Consider the following 18,428-nt stretch of genomic DNA (forward strand, 5'->3'; position numbering starts at 1 on the left):
TATTAAGAGAATTATCTATTTTAGGAATTGTAACAAAAGCCCCACAGCACATCTTATATACACTATGGGAATTACTCTACAACTTCTGTTTAAAATCTACAGTTGGTCAGTTGTGCAGATTCTGTGACAGTATTTAACTCTTCCACTTTAGTTAATGCAATAGTATTTTCATTAATTGTGGTTCAAGTTGGCTCCTTCCCTTCCATTTTTTTACCCTCATACATATGTAGTTTCAGAAAAGGCATCCTCAGAATGGGCAGGGCCTGCAACTGCTGACACCAATAAAAGGAAAAGGGGGTCACCTATGTGGTTGGTACAAAAGAATGTTGCAGCACCAATGTGTTTCAGGTAACTGTTTTGTCTGTCCCACTGATGCACTGATTGTGTATAGGCAGGTAACATGTGCTGTGAGCCTTCTTGTAACTCACTTGTGATTATGGTACTGTTCTACTTGTGCAACTGTTATAATTTTATGCACATTAATGGCACAACATGTATTGCTATGTTTAAAAAACTATATTGTTAGTTAAGATACACACAGCCCATATACTGTTTCATGCTTCAAAACTCCGCAAGCTATTATATTAGTAAGGGTTACATTTGACTTCAATACAATAATTTTTTTCCAACAACAGATAATCAAAGCACCTGTCTGTTGCATTCCTTGATCTGCAACTCTGCTTTTTCCAAATTTCCTTCTAATTTAATTATTTTTTGTTCCAATTCTCCCCTGTGCTCACGAATTGACATATCCAACTGTGTAACCTAAAAAGGGAGAGAGAGAAGGCAGAAACATTAAACAAGAATTAGAAGTTGCTTACCATGTATGAAATTATGCACCACAGAGTTGTGGTTATCACTTAGGCCCCCAAAACATGTATGAGGCTTCTCCAAATTCATAAATTATACTGATAAAGTTCTAACCTGAGCTGCTCTTTGTTTCAAATCCCAATTCCTTTCTTTTAGTATCTTTTCCATCTCAAGGAGTTCTTGCCTTTTGTTCTCAAGTTCATCCTTGCAATCTCTGCAATTTAAATTTAAAAATAAAGCATAAGGTTTCCAAAGTACTAGTTCACAATGGTGATGAAGCTCAGTAACAAGGGTTCAGCCTACCTTAGTTCTTCTGTTAAATTCTCGATAGCAGCATACTTCTCCTCCAGAGCCAACTGTGTTTCCTGTAGCATATTCCGAAGTTCTTGCAGTTGTCTCAAACTAGTTTTTAGCTTCCCAGTGGCATTCTGCAAGTCAGTCTCCAGTGTTCCTATTTTCTGCTCAGAATCCTTTTGCTGTGTCTCAGCTTGAAGCAATTTATCTTCTAACTGTTTCACTGTAGTGCATATGGAAAGCAGAAAAGGATGTTAAGTGTGTGTTTTTTTTTTGTGTGTGTGTGTGTGTGTGTGTGTGTGTAGACTGAGGACTACATACTGAATTCACGACTGTGTTCTAGCAGTGAAAAAGCTAGCATCTGTGCTAGTCATACATATTAGACAGCTCTGCAAAGATTCTACAGCCCTGTTCCCTGTCAGTTTCGTTCATGTAGGCTTACCATTCCAATGTGTATTATCCTTGAGAAACACATCACATTCATTTCAAAGTAGTTATGTGTGGCCTTTGCATTGAAAAAGCACAGTAAAGAGATTACCTTGCTGCGTCTTTTTCTGCAGTTCTTCATGTTTCTCCTCCAAAGTCATTTCCAAGTGGCCCAGCTGCGATGCTTTAGCGTGACCATCTCGTCTTAAGTGAACTAACTCTTTCTCCATGTCTATTAGCTCATCTTTACATTGATCCATCTCTATCTTAATTTGCCTAAACAAGCAGAATTAGAAAATCTCAATCAGTAACTGAAATAAGCATGTTCGTCATGCTATTCTGAGCAAAATATAGATCTACGGCACACTGAGTTTGAACTTGAGTATTTAAGAAGTTGGAACTATGTATCTGTCTCCAAGTAAGATGGGTCTGCAACAGCACAATAGCTTATACCAGCCTTCCCCAAAGTGTTGCCCTCTATATGTTTTGAACCATAACTCCCATCAGCCCCAGCCTGCACAACTGATGGGAGTTGTAGTCCTTGAAGTCTGGAGTGCAGCAAGTTGAGGAAGGTGGGCTTAAGCTACCAGGCCCTTAATGTTTGAACTAACTTGCTTAAAAAGTTCTGTTCTGGAATCCTCTTCTTTCAAAAGATGATACATTCAGAAAAAGAATTTAAAAGTAATGATATATGCAGTATAGAAGAGAACCTACCTGATTGTGCCCGTGAGTTCTGCTATTTTTTGTCTTTTCAAATCAGCTTCTTCAGAGACTAAATGGAGATTCTCGGTAGTTTTTCTCAACTCTTCCTCCATAATTTCCTTCTGTTTTTGAAGTTCTTGCTCTAATTTTAATACCTATTTTTAAAAGGATTTAATAGAGGTAAGTGTGTAGACATACACAGAACAGCACTGTTAGGCTATTCAATATTTATTTACTTATCCAAAGTTTAGAGAGAAAGCCAAGAAAGAGCATTTGCAGGTATACATCCCCTGAAACCACAAACAAATATACACATGTGCAAGTTTGTGTATCTAGCTTTATCTTAAAGGCCTTTGATTACTGTTTGCCCAATGGATAAAGTTCCTCTCCTTTGGAAATAATTTTCAAGATACATGTCCAATTAAAAAAAAATTACTGTCCGTTCACCTTCTGATTCACAGGTATAGAGCATAATTCTCCAGTCAAAAGGCAACTAAGGCATAAAACTACTGAAGAATTACCAGAAACCAGTTGCAACAGAGAAGTTAATTTTAATGTAACAAGACTGCTGTGGAACTGATGGCTTGGAGACTGCTCAAGTGGTACCACTACCCTAAAGTCAATTTTTATTGGTATCAATGAAAAGTATAAAGCTTCCATATAATGGACACAATGCATTATATGGATTGTAAAACATCACTCAAACAAAATGAAACTAAAGCAGGGAAGTGCATATTTGCACATTCCTAAAAACACTTAACTAAGGAATAAGCTCCAACAAACACAGTGGGACTTCTAAATAATCATGCATAAGATTGTACTGTAACTATAGCAACAGGCTATTAGTATGCAAATAAGCTTTTACAAACTTCAGGGAAAAAAAAGTTGTGCCATTTGCCTAATCCTGTGTATGTGAATTTTGCAAATCTGACGGCAGGATATAATGTGTACAGACCTATGCTGCACTTGTGCCTTTATAGACCACATCCAGTGGCAAATATCTAAATAAACAAACTAATTCTATAAGGCCAACAGGGCTTTAGGCACGTGTTCCTCAAACAGTAGCCCCTCACACTTCATAGGAAACTATTTTGATAGAGAAAGCAATTTCAAGAGCAGCATATGCCATAACATAATTTTGTTTCCCAAATATACACGGTACATGAAAGTGTATCAAATAGTAACATGGACAATATAAATCCTTTACTGATCACTATGTACCTGCTGTTGGAGCTTAATTTGGCTGTCTTCTAATTCACAATTCCTAATGGTTTCCTGGTTTAACATTTGCTGCTGCTGCTGCAGTGTTTGCTGCAGAATGAAGTTTTGTTCACTAGTTGACTGAAGATTGTTATTTTTCAACTTTATTTCTTTGTGCAACCGCTGTATCTGGAAACAAATAAAAAGGATGAAGTATTAACTTTGAGATACATTCTCAACTTGCTCCCATTTCATCATTCATAGGAGAGCAGCCTGACAACATACATAAGCTACTACTAAAACACACATCATTGCAGAATTTCATTATAGTATAAAATCAAATTCACATAGTATGGTCTATATTTAAAAACATGCTTCTATCTATCTAAAAAAAAAGGAGAAACTTTGGGAAAAACCTACTTATATTTTAAAATAAATCATCCTAAATTATTATATCTGAATACTGCTGGCACACTTTCTATCCTAAGTCACACTGAAGATTTTAATGCTTCCGTATTTCCTTACATTTCCTACGAGTAAAATATTTTCCACAATTAAGCCAATTCTCAAGTAAAGCTTTTTTTCTGAACAAAGATTCAAATGCCACCACATAGAGCTACCATGATTATGGCCAACTTCATGTCTGCCACCTTTAGGCGGAATATTAATATAATATAATATAATATAATATAATATAATATAATATAAGTGTGTATGTGTGTAAATTTATTATACACTTACTACTAAAATAATTTTGAGAGGACTTACGATATAAAAACACAATATATAAAACACAACAATTAAAACTAAACAAATTGTAATGTACAATTCTAAGCAAAGCACCCCCACCTCCTCTGCAAAGCATTAACATAATCAGAACCATCTGAAAGAGGGGTGACAGTTAAAATGTCCAGAAGAACACAAAGTTGTTAACAATCTAAGAGCAATGTCTTTGTCTTGTGCATAAACAAATACCCATGTGCACACCCACAATGGACCTAGGGTTTCCAGAACTCGCAGAGGGTGGGAAAGTACTGAGTGAGGGGAAGAAACAGCAGATAGAATGAATACACCCCAGCAAGCACCTCTCACTAATTTGAATGAGAAACATTATGACAGATTTTGGAAACATAAAATTGAAAGCACTCACAGGTGGATGAACCTGCACAAATGTGCTCACATAAAAATGGCCCATGCACACATTAATGCTCTAATGTAGGCATTAATGACGTAGGCATCAAAAAAGTTTACCTCGTCATTTTTCTTTGCCAGCTGTTTTTCAAATAACACTTTACTTTCTTCGAGATTACTTAAATATACCGCGAGATCTTCCTTGCAGTCATCTAGTGCGGCTTGTAGCTGTCTGACCTAATGAGAATCAAAGGGAGATAAAATTTGGGAAAGAATTGCTCTTCTGAAACACCCCCAGAACCTAAAATTGCAATAAAATATGCTACTTTTTGTTATGGGTACAAAGCCAATGTAGTTTTAGTTAATATACTGGCAGAAATGTAAACCAGTTCTTTAAAATAACAATATCTGAGCACATCTTTGAACAGCACAACATTTTAAAATGAAGCCATAAGAAAGTAATTGCATGTTTGCACACCCACACCACAAATGTTTTTCACAAATTAAAGTTGAATGTGGTGCAGTACTTATTAATTTATTATACCTCGGAGAAAAAGAAACATTTCAGCTGTAGCTCACCTGCACCTCTAATAGCTATGCAGCAGAAGGAATTCATCAGGATTCACAGTGCAGTATTCCAGGGACTCAAAAATAACCCTGGCATAATCTCATCAGTGCAATAAATTAAAATTACAAGAACCCTAATGTTGTGATTCTTGTCTGTAGGTTATACAGACAGAATGTTATAGGATGTCTCATTCTCTCCCTCAAACATTCTTTTCTGTGGGTTGTGGGAAATGGGGCAAAAGTATCATGTGATTATGTTTGGAACTCTATTGGTTATTTAGCCCATAAGGAAAATAAATGTATGTGTACATTTGTTCATATTCATTCTTAATCATCCTTGCCTTTCTTCCCTCCCCGTTTTTTGTTGCCAGCTCCATGATTAAAAATCTAGATTGTAAGCTCTTCGGGGCAGAGGCCTGCCTGTGATGATTGTTAGCATGTATAGTGTTTTGTACTGTGATCATGCTATATAAATAATAATATTAACTGAAAATGATGTATAGATGGTATTTGACTCCTGTTAAACTAGCAGAGATCTATCATAATTGTGATAATCTATGTTGGAAAGGTAAAGAAAAGGAAGGAACCTTTTCTCACATGTGGTGGACCTGCCCCAAGGTGAAAGACTTCTGGGAAAAGATTTATAATGAATTGAAAAAAATGTTGAAATATACATTCATAAAGAAACCAGAGGCCTTTCTTCTTGGAATAACTGGTCTGGAATTGCCCAAGAAAGATGTTAAACTATTTTTGTATGCCACAACTGCTGTTCGAATTTTACAAGCTAAGAAGTGGAAAATGCAAGAAGTACCAACTGTAGAAGAATGGCAGATAAAGATGATGGATTTTTCGGAGCTAGCTGACCTGAGCAGAAGAGTCTGCAACCAGAAGGAGGAGATCAGGAAGAATGGACGAAATTTAATGATTATTTAGTTAAATACATTAAGTTAAATTAATTGGAAATAGCTTGCAAGTACTATATCGGCTCAGGATTTATATTCAAGTTAAGTGATGAATTAATATGTTTAATGCTGAATTGATATGATAGAATGATGTTAACTGATTAAGTTTATAAGAACTTTGATTTGGAAAACCGTTAAAAGGATATACATTGAAATTCAACCAAGGGAAAGTGAGGAAGTCACTTAACAATGTTAATAAGAGTAATTTTAATAAGATTATGATTTATGTTTGTTTGTCTATTTGTTTGTTTGTTTATAATTTTGTGAAAACCAATAATTTTTTGGAAAATAATAATATTAAGGATTAGTTTAATAAACCATAACAGATATAAGTATAAACATAGAATCACAAGGGGTTTTTCTTTACAAATTTAAATAGCTCAAACATTGCTTTGGTGCCTAAGGAAAAAATCATTTCAAGGTACTCACTCTTAAATTCTTCCCTTTCATAATGAAATAAGGAGATTAATTGATGGGAAAGAGAGCCTTCAGTATAAATATTTTAAAATTTTGGTCAAAGAAAGGAACAGAAAGCCTACCAAGATGCTTAAGAAGCTAATTAAATTAATAAGTCAATTTTAATCTGTTTGTATGTTAACTTTTGCAGGTTTCAAAATGCATTAGCAAACGTTTCTTGATTTTATTGCTTAAACTTCTTGTAAATCATTTTGAGGTTTTTTTTTTAGGATCAGAGGTGTATAAATTTTATGAAATAAAATATTGCAAGACATGAGAAGTCACAAGAAGACAAAAAAGAAAAGGAAGTGTACATACCTTGATTGTTTCCTCAGTAAATTGGCTCTGTAATATCCTTATTGCTTCCTCTTTCTTGGTTTTCTGATTTTCCATTTCCTGTTTGAATACAGCATCAAAAGAAGAAAACATACCACCTTAAAACATGATTTTACAGTTCACTTTTAAAAAATACTAGTCCACCAAGAAAAATAAACTCAGCAGGAGTGATGGAACTAATAAATCCTGACAGCAGAAGCCCTGCGCAAGGACTGTGTAAACTCATCTCCCCTCCCTGAGGAAATCTTAAGATTTTGCTGCTGCCACAGAGCATGCCAGCAGCACTTTCTGAAGCAACAACACACAGCACCGGGAATGACCATATGAAAAAAAAAACCCCTGAGTATTTTGCAAGCAGCCCTCAAAAAACAAGACAAAAAAGATACCTCTTTGCTTTCTATTAGCATTAGATCTAGTGATTCAATCTGACGTTGTTTACATAAGATATCTTGCTGTAAAAGTGACATTGTGTTCTCCTGCTCATGGAATTGCTGGCATCTCGTTTCTAGTCGAGACTCAAGCTATTAAAAAGAAGAATTAGTTATTGACCCATAAAGTATTTGTTAGAGAATGACAAATAATATAGCTGCAACAATTGGTTACATATATTGGCTACATTGACATGATACTCATTATAACAGGGTCGCTAACAATATATTTATGTGTGGCATTCAAGTAAGTTTTGAGTAGACCTGTTGAAACTAATGGGCCTAAACAAGCCATGTTAATTAATTTCAGTAAGTCTACTCTGAGTAAAACTGTATGTCTGGAGGTATTTACTAAAGAATGTTCTGCAGCTATAAGTTCTGTGGTATGCTGAATTTAGGGAGAGAGCTGAAAGTCCTCGATGACATTTTCATTTTTTGATGGAGTTGCTTCTTGAAAGTGCAGGGGAGATAACAAATCATCCATCAGTGAAAGTAGGTTTGTGCCTTTATGAACATTTTTGGGAAGGCTTTCCCTTCACTCAGCTCAATGTCTGCAGCCTATTGCTGCTTCAGAATTATTTTTGTAGCTGGAAAGAACACCAGGGCAAAATCTGAGCTAACTCTCAGAAACAACTTGCCACCTGAAGCTACTTCCTTACACTTAAATTTCAAGTGGCCTCTCACATGTGACTGATCTTATATGTATGCATCGAGCACAAAGGCAGCATGGGAGAGACACTCAATCTTTTATTAAGAGATCACCAAAATATTTAGGAACTGGGGGAAAAATACTATACAAATTAGAAGCTTACCAATTCAATCTGCTTTTCCAATTCTTTCTGATGCTCGTGATGAATCATCTTTGTTTTTTTAAGCACTGTGGCTAAGTGCCCACGTTCCTCATTGAAGTTTCTTTCTAAGCTGTGAAGCTGAGCATTCACTTCCTAGGAAAAACAACCTCATTATTGAGCTGCATAAATTAATGCTTCAGTGGAAAATTATATGGATCTTTCAGTGCCACGTTATGTCATATAACAAACCAAAGTGCATCTAAAAAACAGTATAAACAGAAATTGCATTGTACTGCACTGTTTGAAAGCACTTAAAGTAAAACAATTTGCTTGCTAAAAATCACGTTAGAGATAAACTCTGAAAACGCTAATGCCTGTTGGTGTATTTGATATAAAATTACATATGTAAATACATCTCCTTCCATCCCAAGAAGCTGTGAATAGGTAATAGGACTTTTACCACTAATTCCCGTTCCAGCTCAGTATTTTTTTCAGCAGCAGTTGTGTAAGCAAGAGTCTTTTCTTCCAGCTGTTTTTCAAGGGCTGAGAGCCTAGAGGATTTCCTTGCTGCCTACAAAGAAAATATATAAACTGAGAACACACAGGCTAAATAAGAAAGATTTTTAGCATAAACAATGGTGAAATTATTAAAAGTGTTTCCATGAATGTCACATGCGCTTCATAAAATGTCAGTGATAATACAACTCCTTCTGTCCACACCTTAAAGAAAAAAACTTTGTGCAACGCACATTCACAAGTCACCTCATCACCCAGGAATGCTCTATTGTTTCACTAGACATTTTTCATTTCCCACAATCAAGTATCACGGATGAAATGGATTGCACCCCGCTCCCTGGCATGACATGCGAACAAAATATATTGCTACTGTACTGCATTGGGTCTTGTGGGACTATGCCACAAACACTACAATGTACTTTGGGCATTCTTTGTCTAATCATCTAGTTAGCTGCTAAGCTGGATTGCAGGTGCCAACCTCAGCAATCCAATTCCAAGAGGAACTATCACTGTGAAAGAAGGAATGTTCCAAGGATAGGATCTCTAGATGAATTACACCTTTAGGGTGCTGCAGAGGCGCTTTTCCTGTAACAATCAAAGAGGTGCCACTATATGATTAGGGCCTTAAAAAATGTTTTTATTAAAAGATTTTCATGGATAACAAAGGTACGTATATCATATCTGTTTCAATTCAGAGTCCTTTCTATGGGTTGTTTACATTGGGTGTGAAACACTGCCATCATAGGCATTGTGAGGTTGGGGAGAGAAGTGGGGAGAGGGAGGTGGGAGAAAGAAGGGGGCTAGTGATTTTTCATTCTATTGCATACTGTATGTGCGGAGTTTTTGTGTTAGCATCACATAAATAGGTTGATTGATTTTGTTGGCGGTGCAAGAGATTGGAGGGCCCAGATCATGGTTGGTTGCATACAGCTGATTGCAGTGACTTTTGTTTGTGTGTGTGAGGCGTTGGGGGATGTTGGGTCAAATTAGCCATATTGATTTGTATGCTGTCATTTCCTCCAATGATATTTCCTCCAGAAACAGCATAGCCTTTCACAGTAGGAACTATATGAAATTAAAAACTGTGGGTTGTACCCAAGGCGTTGTACGTGTACATGCAGAGGGCCTTCTCGATAGTGGCACCCACCCTGTGGAACCCCCTTCCATCAGATGCCAAGGAAATGAGTAACTTTTTAACCATTAGAAGACATCCCTGTATAGGGAAGCCTTTTAATGTGTCATGTTTTATTTTTATATATATGTTGGAAGCCACCCAAAGCAGCTGGGACAACACAGTCAGATGGGTGGAGTATAAATAAAAAAAATGTTATTACAGTATTATAGTTCCAGTAGCAAAATCGTTGTTGTTGTCATAATCATCACCATCTATTAAATTTGTATACCGCCCTCCATCTGTAGATCTCAGGGCAGTTCACAACATAAAAAGAACTTGTTTTCCAACACGCACCTCCAGAATCTCTGGAAGGTCTCCATACCCTCCAACGCTGATTTTAAGGGTGTACAGTGGGCTGGAGGGGACAGGAGAGGAGGAGGAAACACATGGCTGCAGCACTGGATAAGGCTCTAGAGAGCTCCTAAGAATACAGACTTCTTCATTTCTACTTACTTCTCGTTCCAAGCTACTAGATTTTGCAGCTTTCTCCAACAGTTCATCCTGTATTGTTTGAAACTGACTAGTTCGCTGGGCCATGGTCTCCTTTAAAAATGAATTTTCAGCTTCACATTTTTCCAGTTTAGTACGTAGTTCTTCTAACTGTCCATGCAATCTTTGCTTGACCTTTTCAAACTGCTTAGCGACAAGTTCCAGTTGTTGGTGTTTTCTCTCTTCACAAAAGAAACACATGTGTCTAAGGGTACTGATTTATAAAATCTTTAAATTACAGGAGCAGGCGTGCATGCTCTTACTGCTCAGCAGATTGTTCTGAAGCAACAATCCATACCAGAAGAAACTGTACAGTTTCAACTATTGTATATTATAGTATGCATACCTGTTTGGTTTCCTGTCAATTTTACCGGTTCAATTTCTAGACCATTCAATTCTTGTCTCTCACTTTCATCAAAGAGATCTTGACATGGATTACTGGTCATAGTTTCTGCCTGAAATTGCTGAATCAATGCTTCTTTCATTGTCAGCTTTAATCTAGGAAAAAGAAAGAAGGGAGAGCAGTTGTATTCTTCCTTTCTTTTTTGACACTTGTTACAAATGCACGCAATTACTTCAGCTTAAAATATAATACCTTAGCTCTTCTATCAGGGATCTACTTAAATCACAGCAATTGGGACATGATGCTTCTTTAGAATGATGCATGGAATGACTAGCCTGCAAGTTTAGGGGGGAAAGACATATAAAAATGTTGTTTATGGCATAATCGGTCATTATTTGAGGAACTTTAATCTCTACCACCCAACCCAAACTAAAAATGTTTAAATTCTCCTTATCTCAACAGAGTTAGGATTAAGCACGTGCTCTTCCAGTGAACCTGGCAGGAATTAAAAGTGCTTAACTCTAGTGAAGACCCAAGGTTATGCAACAGGCCATCAAATTGCAAGCCACTTTTCAGTACTGCAAAACTTGGCCGATGTTTAAAAAGTAACATAAAATGTGACATAGATGGGAAAAGAAAATTGCTTAGCTTTCTCCACCATTGTCATTTCTGATCTACTTCCCCCATTATTAGCTTTCACACTTATGCCAAGATTATAAATCAAAATCTGTGTGACCAAGGGACTGGGATTGTGGTTGATATTCCATCATCTCTGCCTCTTGATTAGCAGATTGCTTTTCAGACAATTGCATCGGTTGCAACCACTGATGTAATGCATCCTAAGAACTTGTTCAGGGTGCACTGCTCTATTTGAGAGTTATAGAAGCTTTATTCAATTAAGGGAAGGATGTGTAGCACACAAAGCTAGGTAAAAATGAGAAACGTGGGGATATTTCCTTTGAGGCAAACCTTTCAGGGGACAATGAGAAGAGTTACTCAACATGAGTATGTGAAGTAGCAGCAGCTACTTCAAGGTACTTCCTTCTTCAAGGAAGAAATTGTGGTCTATTCTGGAGACAAGTCATTGCTCAATTATCGCTTCCTAGACTATATAACCAAAATCCAAACTAACAAACCAATTCTGACATCAATGTGTTTACTATGTAGATAGATTGCAGTGCTTGAAACAACCCTTAATAAGAGTAGAAATCAATGAACACTGTTCCGGTGCAAGATCCAATAAAACAGGTTACTCTATATTCTTTTAACACAGCAATAGTCAGTCCAGTGCTTGGAATTTAGATGAATGTTCTATTCAAGCAGCGGCCCCTTTAAAATGTATTCTTCTTCTTCAATAATGAACTATAAAAACTTTAACAAACACTGGGGTACTGATGTTCTTGTATGCAGAGGTGCTTATAAAGCTTCCCCTTTTAGAAGCTGCCCTCTGTATCCTCCCACAGTTCACTTCCAAGTTTGAGGACCCTGTGAAATGCCCTGCATAAATGACAGGCGGGTTACTATTAGAAGACATTGTTGCCCCTTCCTCTGTGCATAAATAGAAGTGCTCCTCCCTTGCACACACAGGCTTTGCATTTCATCCAGTGTATATTTAGTCTGCTGACAGTAACAAAAAATAAAAAGGTTACTGTACCTCTCTTGGTGAACTATGAGACAACTGGGAAATAATATTTTCTAAGGTTTTTAGTTCAGTTCTTGAATTCTCAATTTCTTGATGATACAACTTGAGGTGATCATTTTGCTGTGCAACAAGAGCTTTTAAGCTAGCAATTTCATGCAATAGGGTATTCTTTTCTTCAAGTACTGTGTCTTGGACCTGAAGTTTATTTTCGAGCTTCAGGATATTCTGCTGAGAGTGCTTCAGTTGCACTTCCATTTCAGCACATTTGGCTTCCACACCTCTTAGATTTTCTTTTCCAATACTATTCTCTTCAGTTAATTGTCTAAACAAATACAAAAGGAGAAAGGTTCAACGGGGGGGGGGGGGGGGGCAAAAAAATCTACTGCACCAGAAATACTTTATTTTTTAAAAAACTAGCATGTTTCTGGATTTAATTCTGCATATTTTCTAACTGCAAACACCATGGATTTAAAAACTAAAATTTAAAACAAAAATATAGGGTGATCAAAATCACAAGGAAAATCTGAGTATAAATAAAAAAAGTGAAGCAGATAATGAGCTGGAGCATCTCAACAGTATTAAGTTCAATTTCCATAAGCCATTTTAAGCTAGAAAAATTGTGTTTCAGTTTCTTGTTTCATAAGTTGAAATCTATGGGGCTTCAATTATTTTTGCATTTGTTGTCTTACAGAATGGATTTTTTAAAAAAAAAAGCTTTTGAGAAATAGGCCAGACTTTTGCTTTCTTTAGAACAATATGAAGATGGGGTGCCTTGTGCTGCACTGCTGGAAGCATCAAGCCACCATTGGATACAATCCGTGATTTCTTATTAAAATTACGAAACCTATGATTTCTATCGGAAGGAAGCATCAAGGTGGGGGGGAGTGTCACTGTAGGGAAGGGTCAATCAGAGGTTCCATGGATTTTGTTTCCTGCCTCAACAGGACAAACTTACCACCCACTTGAGAGTGACCTTGTGGCTGCTGCCTAGTGGCAGAACAGACAAGAACTGAGAAAACAAATCACTTCTAGTAAAAATACATGCCGACTGTTGGACTAAACAGTCATCCAGTTGTTCCACTGTGCAGTCAAACTGATCCCTCCCAACGTGAGATGGGTTGAGAAAACTTTGTTTGGAAAAATCAATCACATTACAGCTTTGCTGCTTTGTCATCTGTCACATAGATTGAGCTGGTCACATAGTGTTGTGACATTAGCTCAAGGTCGGAGTACTTCATGAACCAAATACCCATTAAAAAAATGATCATGTATCAATGTTTTCCATGTGGAGGTGTCAAAGGTGAAACGTTTTACCTCACTTGTTCCTTTGTGCTTTCAAGCTCACTCCTATAGCTATTGCATTTTGCGTGCAATTTTTCTTTCTCTTTCACACAATTCATTAAATTTCTTTCTAAAGTTTGCTCTTCTTCCTGAACCTGAGTAAAAAGAAGACAGTTATCAGCAATACTTAATCTGTTATTAGAGGGGAAAAGTTAAGGCTACAGTCCTGTTTTCAGAATCTTCTTCAGTGAAAATCTACACTGGTGTGGGAGGGAATAGAAATGTTCTGTCCCATTGTTCCCACTACCCAAATTATATAAATACAACTGGAACCTAAGATGTGCAAAGATCAAAGAATTGGTCTCTGTGTTTGTCCAGGTCAGGAGACAGCAACCAGATAATTTACTTTTTGCCACTTTGCTATTGATTGCATCAGAATGGCATCTTGGCAACACATTTGAATTAGTATAATCCAAAGCCGGGACAAAAAGGTTTTCAGGTGCTGCATGATACTATTTTGCTATTTGATGTAAATGAAGGGTTCGCCCCACCTCCTGACCTCCAAGATATCACTGGAGCAGGCACAGGATTGCCTTTGCCTATAAATATAATTTTGCTTTTGTAGCTATGACATAATATTGATTCAAATTTTATTGGTACTAAGACTCAAAAGGTTATGTCAGCACTGAATTTGCTCAGCAGTAATTAAAGTTACAAGCTGTCTAAAACTACAACTATTCATAATATGTGTAAAGAAAACCATTTCTTCCAATGCAACTGAATGGGCTGTTTTAGCTAGAGTTGCTTCCCTCCAGGACTAGGTTGTGCTCCTGTGCCCTTAACAGTGAACCTGGTGGTTAAATTAAGGGAATTATGCTCTTCTTGGCACAAAGATGATTTCTGCTGGTCAGGCTATAGTTAAAGACATAGGAGCATGCTAGAAGAACATGAATAATTATAGCACTGAGACAGGATCTTAACACTGAGACAAATACACATCAAACGCTATTAAAATGATTGACATTTTCTAGTCAAATCTTACCTTTTCCAGTTTTTCACTTATTTTCTCTTTGTATTTTTTAAAAGTTCTTGTCAGCTCCTCAGCATTAAACAAAGCTTCATTTCTTTGACATTCAGTTCTTTAAATGAAAAAGGTATGGCAGTTTTAAACAAACCAAGTGAAGTAATGGTATAATATTATACTCACAATATCAAAGGTTTGGAACATAAAACATTGTAAAAAAAACAACACACGGTAACAGACATTCGCTTTTAGCCTTTAGTTTCATTCAACTGCACCTTAATAAATGGCATTATAGATATTTTACACGACAAGGTTTACAGATGTAAATATTTCATCGGAGCATTAACAGTGAAAATTAGTATTTGCTGAGCATTTCCTTCATAGGAACAGTTAAGCATTTGAATGTCATGAAGCACAACAGCGTTCTCCAGTTTGAACGCTGAGAAAAACATGTATGCCTTTCGCTGAATGACAGCAATGAATTAAGCAGACTGGGTGCATTTTATTTCTTCATCATTTTCCAAGCAATAAATGATTCAACCACTAAAGAAAGGTGAAATACATCACATCTAAAATATGAGAATAAATACTCCCTGCAATACTGAAAACATAAAACTCTATGATAATTATGCACTGCTAATTTATTTCCACAGCACTGACAGATATATAGAGGTAATGGGGATATGCAAACATAGTTAAAGCTATCAGGGAACGCTGCAAGAACCCTGATCTACTCTGTCTAAGGCTGGGGAACTCACAGCCTATGAGTCCTATTCACCCTGCTGATCAATTTCATCCAGAAAGGGACACTCTGGCTACAGCAACATCTGATCCACTCTGGGTTCTGGCTGTGGTGAACATTGGGCCACAGCCGGACACTCATCTCTCTAACTCCTTCTGGGCTCCTCCACTCAGCCTGTCCATTGGCACAACTTGTCCCTCAGCCTATATCATCTGGGAAGCCAAGAGTGGGCTGAAAGCCAAGCAACAATTTGGCTGGCATGCTTCACTTGGCACACAGGAGGGCACAAAAGGCAAAGCAGCAAGTGGAACTCAAATTGCACCTTGACTACCATCTCCTGTGCACATACAGAGCACGAATTAAGTATTCTTGTAAACCACCCACTTTTGGCTTTGTCTCTGTCTACCACTGGCTCCAACCCAATTGACTTTTCCCATGGCTCAATGGCCATTCACATAAAAAAAGGCTCCCCACCTCTGTTCTAGGGTTTTGTTTTGACATGATTTATTTCCTGGAAATTGGGAGTGGGCTTCAGGAACATGCTTTTATGCAGTCCCTTCCTTGCTCCTGACACAAGAAGAAACCAGGAGAAGATAACTTTAACTTGATATCTCCCTGATCCATTCATGCTGCACTGTAAGGGAGACTCAATGGTCAACTTAATATGGAATCTATTGGTTCAGTCATTCACTTCTCCCCATAGGGAGCAGAATAGGGCAGGGGTAGAAACACACAGGGGTGTACTCAAAAGTAGTGCTAAGTAACTTCTTGCACCAGTAGAATAACCTCAGCTTGTGCAAGGAGTCTTTTTCCCCCTCCCCACATGCCTCTTAAATTTGTTCTGGGGAGGGGTCTACCAAGCCTCCAGAATAGGTTTTGGGATAGCATGCAGTGCCTGTGAGAGGAAGGGGGATAGTCCCATTGTGCAAGTGAAGTAGTTCCACTTGTGCAATTATTTATTTGAATAGCACTCATATACCACAGACTACTTCCAGTATCTCTCCAGGAGGAAATGACCTCTTAACAGCCTTGATGTATCTATGCATAGGCAACTATATTTCAGTTCAGGCCTTTTTGGATCAAGGTTTGAAATGCTTAAACTAGGATTTACTAAATGTAATATAATTGAGAAAACATTCTTGCAAATACTTATTTCTATTCAATTTGAGAAGTTGTTTTAATCTGTTCCAAAATCAACCAGCCTAAAAATTTGTTTAACGGTAAAAAAAAAGTCATATACATCTATATTACATGGTACCAGTACTGCCAGTCATTCCAATTTTTTTCTTATTTAATTAGGATTAATTCTGAAAGAATGTTGTGGGTTTTGTTCAACATAAGACAAAGCATCTTAAAACAAATAATTTGTAGCAAGGAGATATGTCATCAAGCTATCAGAATAAAAATCAAGCTCTTATGTAATTTGTCACCTCTTTCCTTGTTTGCATTGTTCAATTAAATCAAATCTAATTTCTTTATATTCCTCCTTCAGCTTCTGGAAAGAATATTCTTTTTCCATTAGCCTTTTCTGGCTTTCCTCTAATTTATCTTCTGCTTCTCTAAAAACAAATCAGAAAACAGCATTTTAAACAACACATAATACTCACAGATGTGTATGCGTAATTGTGTGCATGTGTACACACACACAAATAACATGAATGTATCTGGTTAAGATCATCAGGTAATGGAGAGAATTTCCCCCTTCCTCTAGCACACAAATTTGAGAGAAGTGGCCAATCAGGTATCCTACAGATCAGGTTTTTTAAATTCAAACTAGTATTTTGGTGGGTATATACGGATGGTTTGGATCTTGTTAGCTATACCAAGTGCTTGCCTGAATGAACAAACAAGTTTTACTAAGCATTTTGCCCAAAGCAAGCAAGCCACAAACTTTCTCCTTTATTTCTCCTAACAAGAGATTTTAAAAATCGAAAAACCTGATCAAAACTAATAAATATAGAACTTAATTTCTATTGGAAAAACAGTAAGTTCAAGATGCAATCAATCTGCATAAGTTATTGGGGAAAATAAAAATATAACAAATATCAATTTAGTTGTTTGGTGGGATAGAATAGAATGATACCATAGTTAAATTTGATGGGTTTAAGGAAATATCATTGTATTATTTATTAAATATCAAGGAGTTTTGTGAGTAATTATTACAATTTAGAATTTTGTTATGTTAATTTAAAGCTGTGCTGAGTAGCCAACTAAAACTATCGTGCTATGTTGAATGCTTTTAAGCCATTATGGTGTTTTATGTCCTACTATGGAAAGTATGGGGGGAAACCTTTTTGAATAACAATAATAAGAAAAAAGTATGATCAGAGCAACACAGCAGATCTTTCTGATCTCCTCATCTGGACTGTGAAAGAGGTGAAGAATAGAGTACACAAGCCTGCAGCTCACCATGGCTTTGGTGAGCTACAACCAAGTGTAGTCAAAAACCATGGTTTACCATTGTGTCTTAACTGGACCTAATTGCATTTGCCTGCCTAACACTATGAACCTGTTTGCAATGAGTTAATTTCACTGAGGTCAATAGAATTCTAAGTCAGAGGTTGGAGATGTGTACAAGTAATTCTAATTTTGCTGTGAGTTTTCCAAATTTGAAAAAATAGCATAAACACTCCTGTTTTTAGGAGATAAATCACATGAAATCCAAGACTCTTTACTCACCCTCACTATGAGGTGCCATAAGTGAGCTAGGCTATCTATTTTAGGATGAAGGTACCACATTCAAACAAGCATTATATAGCCCCATTCTCTCATTACTTCACGTGGCAAGGAAAAGGATCATATGTGCATCTGAGACCCATGCTGAAAAAATGGATGAACCAACCCTGAAGATTTGAAAAAAACAAATAAAAAACAAAGGGTTCACTACTTTAGAGCTTTATCTTGTGCTTGAACTTCTGCTTCCAAACTTGCTATCTGTTCTTCTAACATTGGGATGCTGACAGAGTGTGTACTCAAAGTAGATTCAAGGAAAGATATCTAAAATATAAATACAATAAGGAGAATCCATTAATGAGTTGTCTCTTAACTTCTGAACATCATAGTCACACACACAGCCATTTGAATAGGAGTTTCTTTTGGAGAAGGCTATTCCTT

The 18,428-nt window shown here is 36.8% G+C and overlaps 1 protein-coding gene across 1 annotated transcript in view; it reads right to left on the bottom strand.

Moving 5' to 3' along the window:
* Positions 1–18,428, bottom strand: part of CCDC18 (coiled-coil domain containing 18) — a 29,903-nt gene that overhangs the window by 4,908 nt on the left and 6,567 nt on the right. The window contains exons 5-23 of the mRNA XM_079981069.1: positions 18,202–18,311; positions 16,745–16,873; positions 14,591–14,687; positions 13,582–13,703; positions 12,280–12,589; positions 10,878–10,960; positions 10,629–10,780; positions 10,247–10,464; positions 8,564–8,674; positions 8,125–8,256; positions 7,271–7,405; positions 6,867–6,944; positions 4,684–4,800; positions 3,454–3,621; positions 2,245–2,387; positions 1,643–1,806; positions 1,114–1,327; positions 925–1,024; positions 649–765 (exon numbers count right to left, since the gene is read on the bottom strand). Of these exons, the coding sequence (XP_079837195.1) occupies positions 649–765; positions 925–1,024; positions 1,114–1,327; positions 1,643–1,806; positions 2,245–2,387; positions 3,454–3,621; positions 4,684–4,800; positions 6,867–6,944; positions 7,271–7,405; positions 8,125–8,256; positions 8,564–8,674; positions 10,247–10,464; positions 10,629–10,780; positions 10,878–10,960; positions 12,280–12,589; positions 13,582–13,703; positions 14,591–14,687; positions 16,745–16,873; positions 18,202–18,311 (2,700 nt within the window). The remainder of the gene's footprint in view (positions 1–648; positions 766–924; positions 1,025–1,113; positions 1,328–1,642; positions 1,807–2,244; positions 2,388–3,453; positions 3,622–4,683; positions 4,801–6,866; positions 6,945–7,270; positions 7,406–8,124; positions 8,257–8,563; positions 8,675–10,246; positions 10,465–10,628; positions 10,781–10,877; positions 10,961–12,279; positions 12,590–13,581; positions 13,704–14,590; positions 14,688–16,744; positions 16,874–18,201; positions 18,312–18,428) is intronic.

Source organism: Podarcis cretensis, assembly GCF_951804945.1.
Source record: "Podarcis cretensis genome assembly, chromosome: 6".
NCBI classification, from domain to species: domain Eukaryota; kingdom Metazoa; phylum Chordata; class Lepidosauria; order Squamata; family Lacertidae; genus Podarcis; species Podarcis cretensis.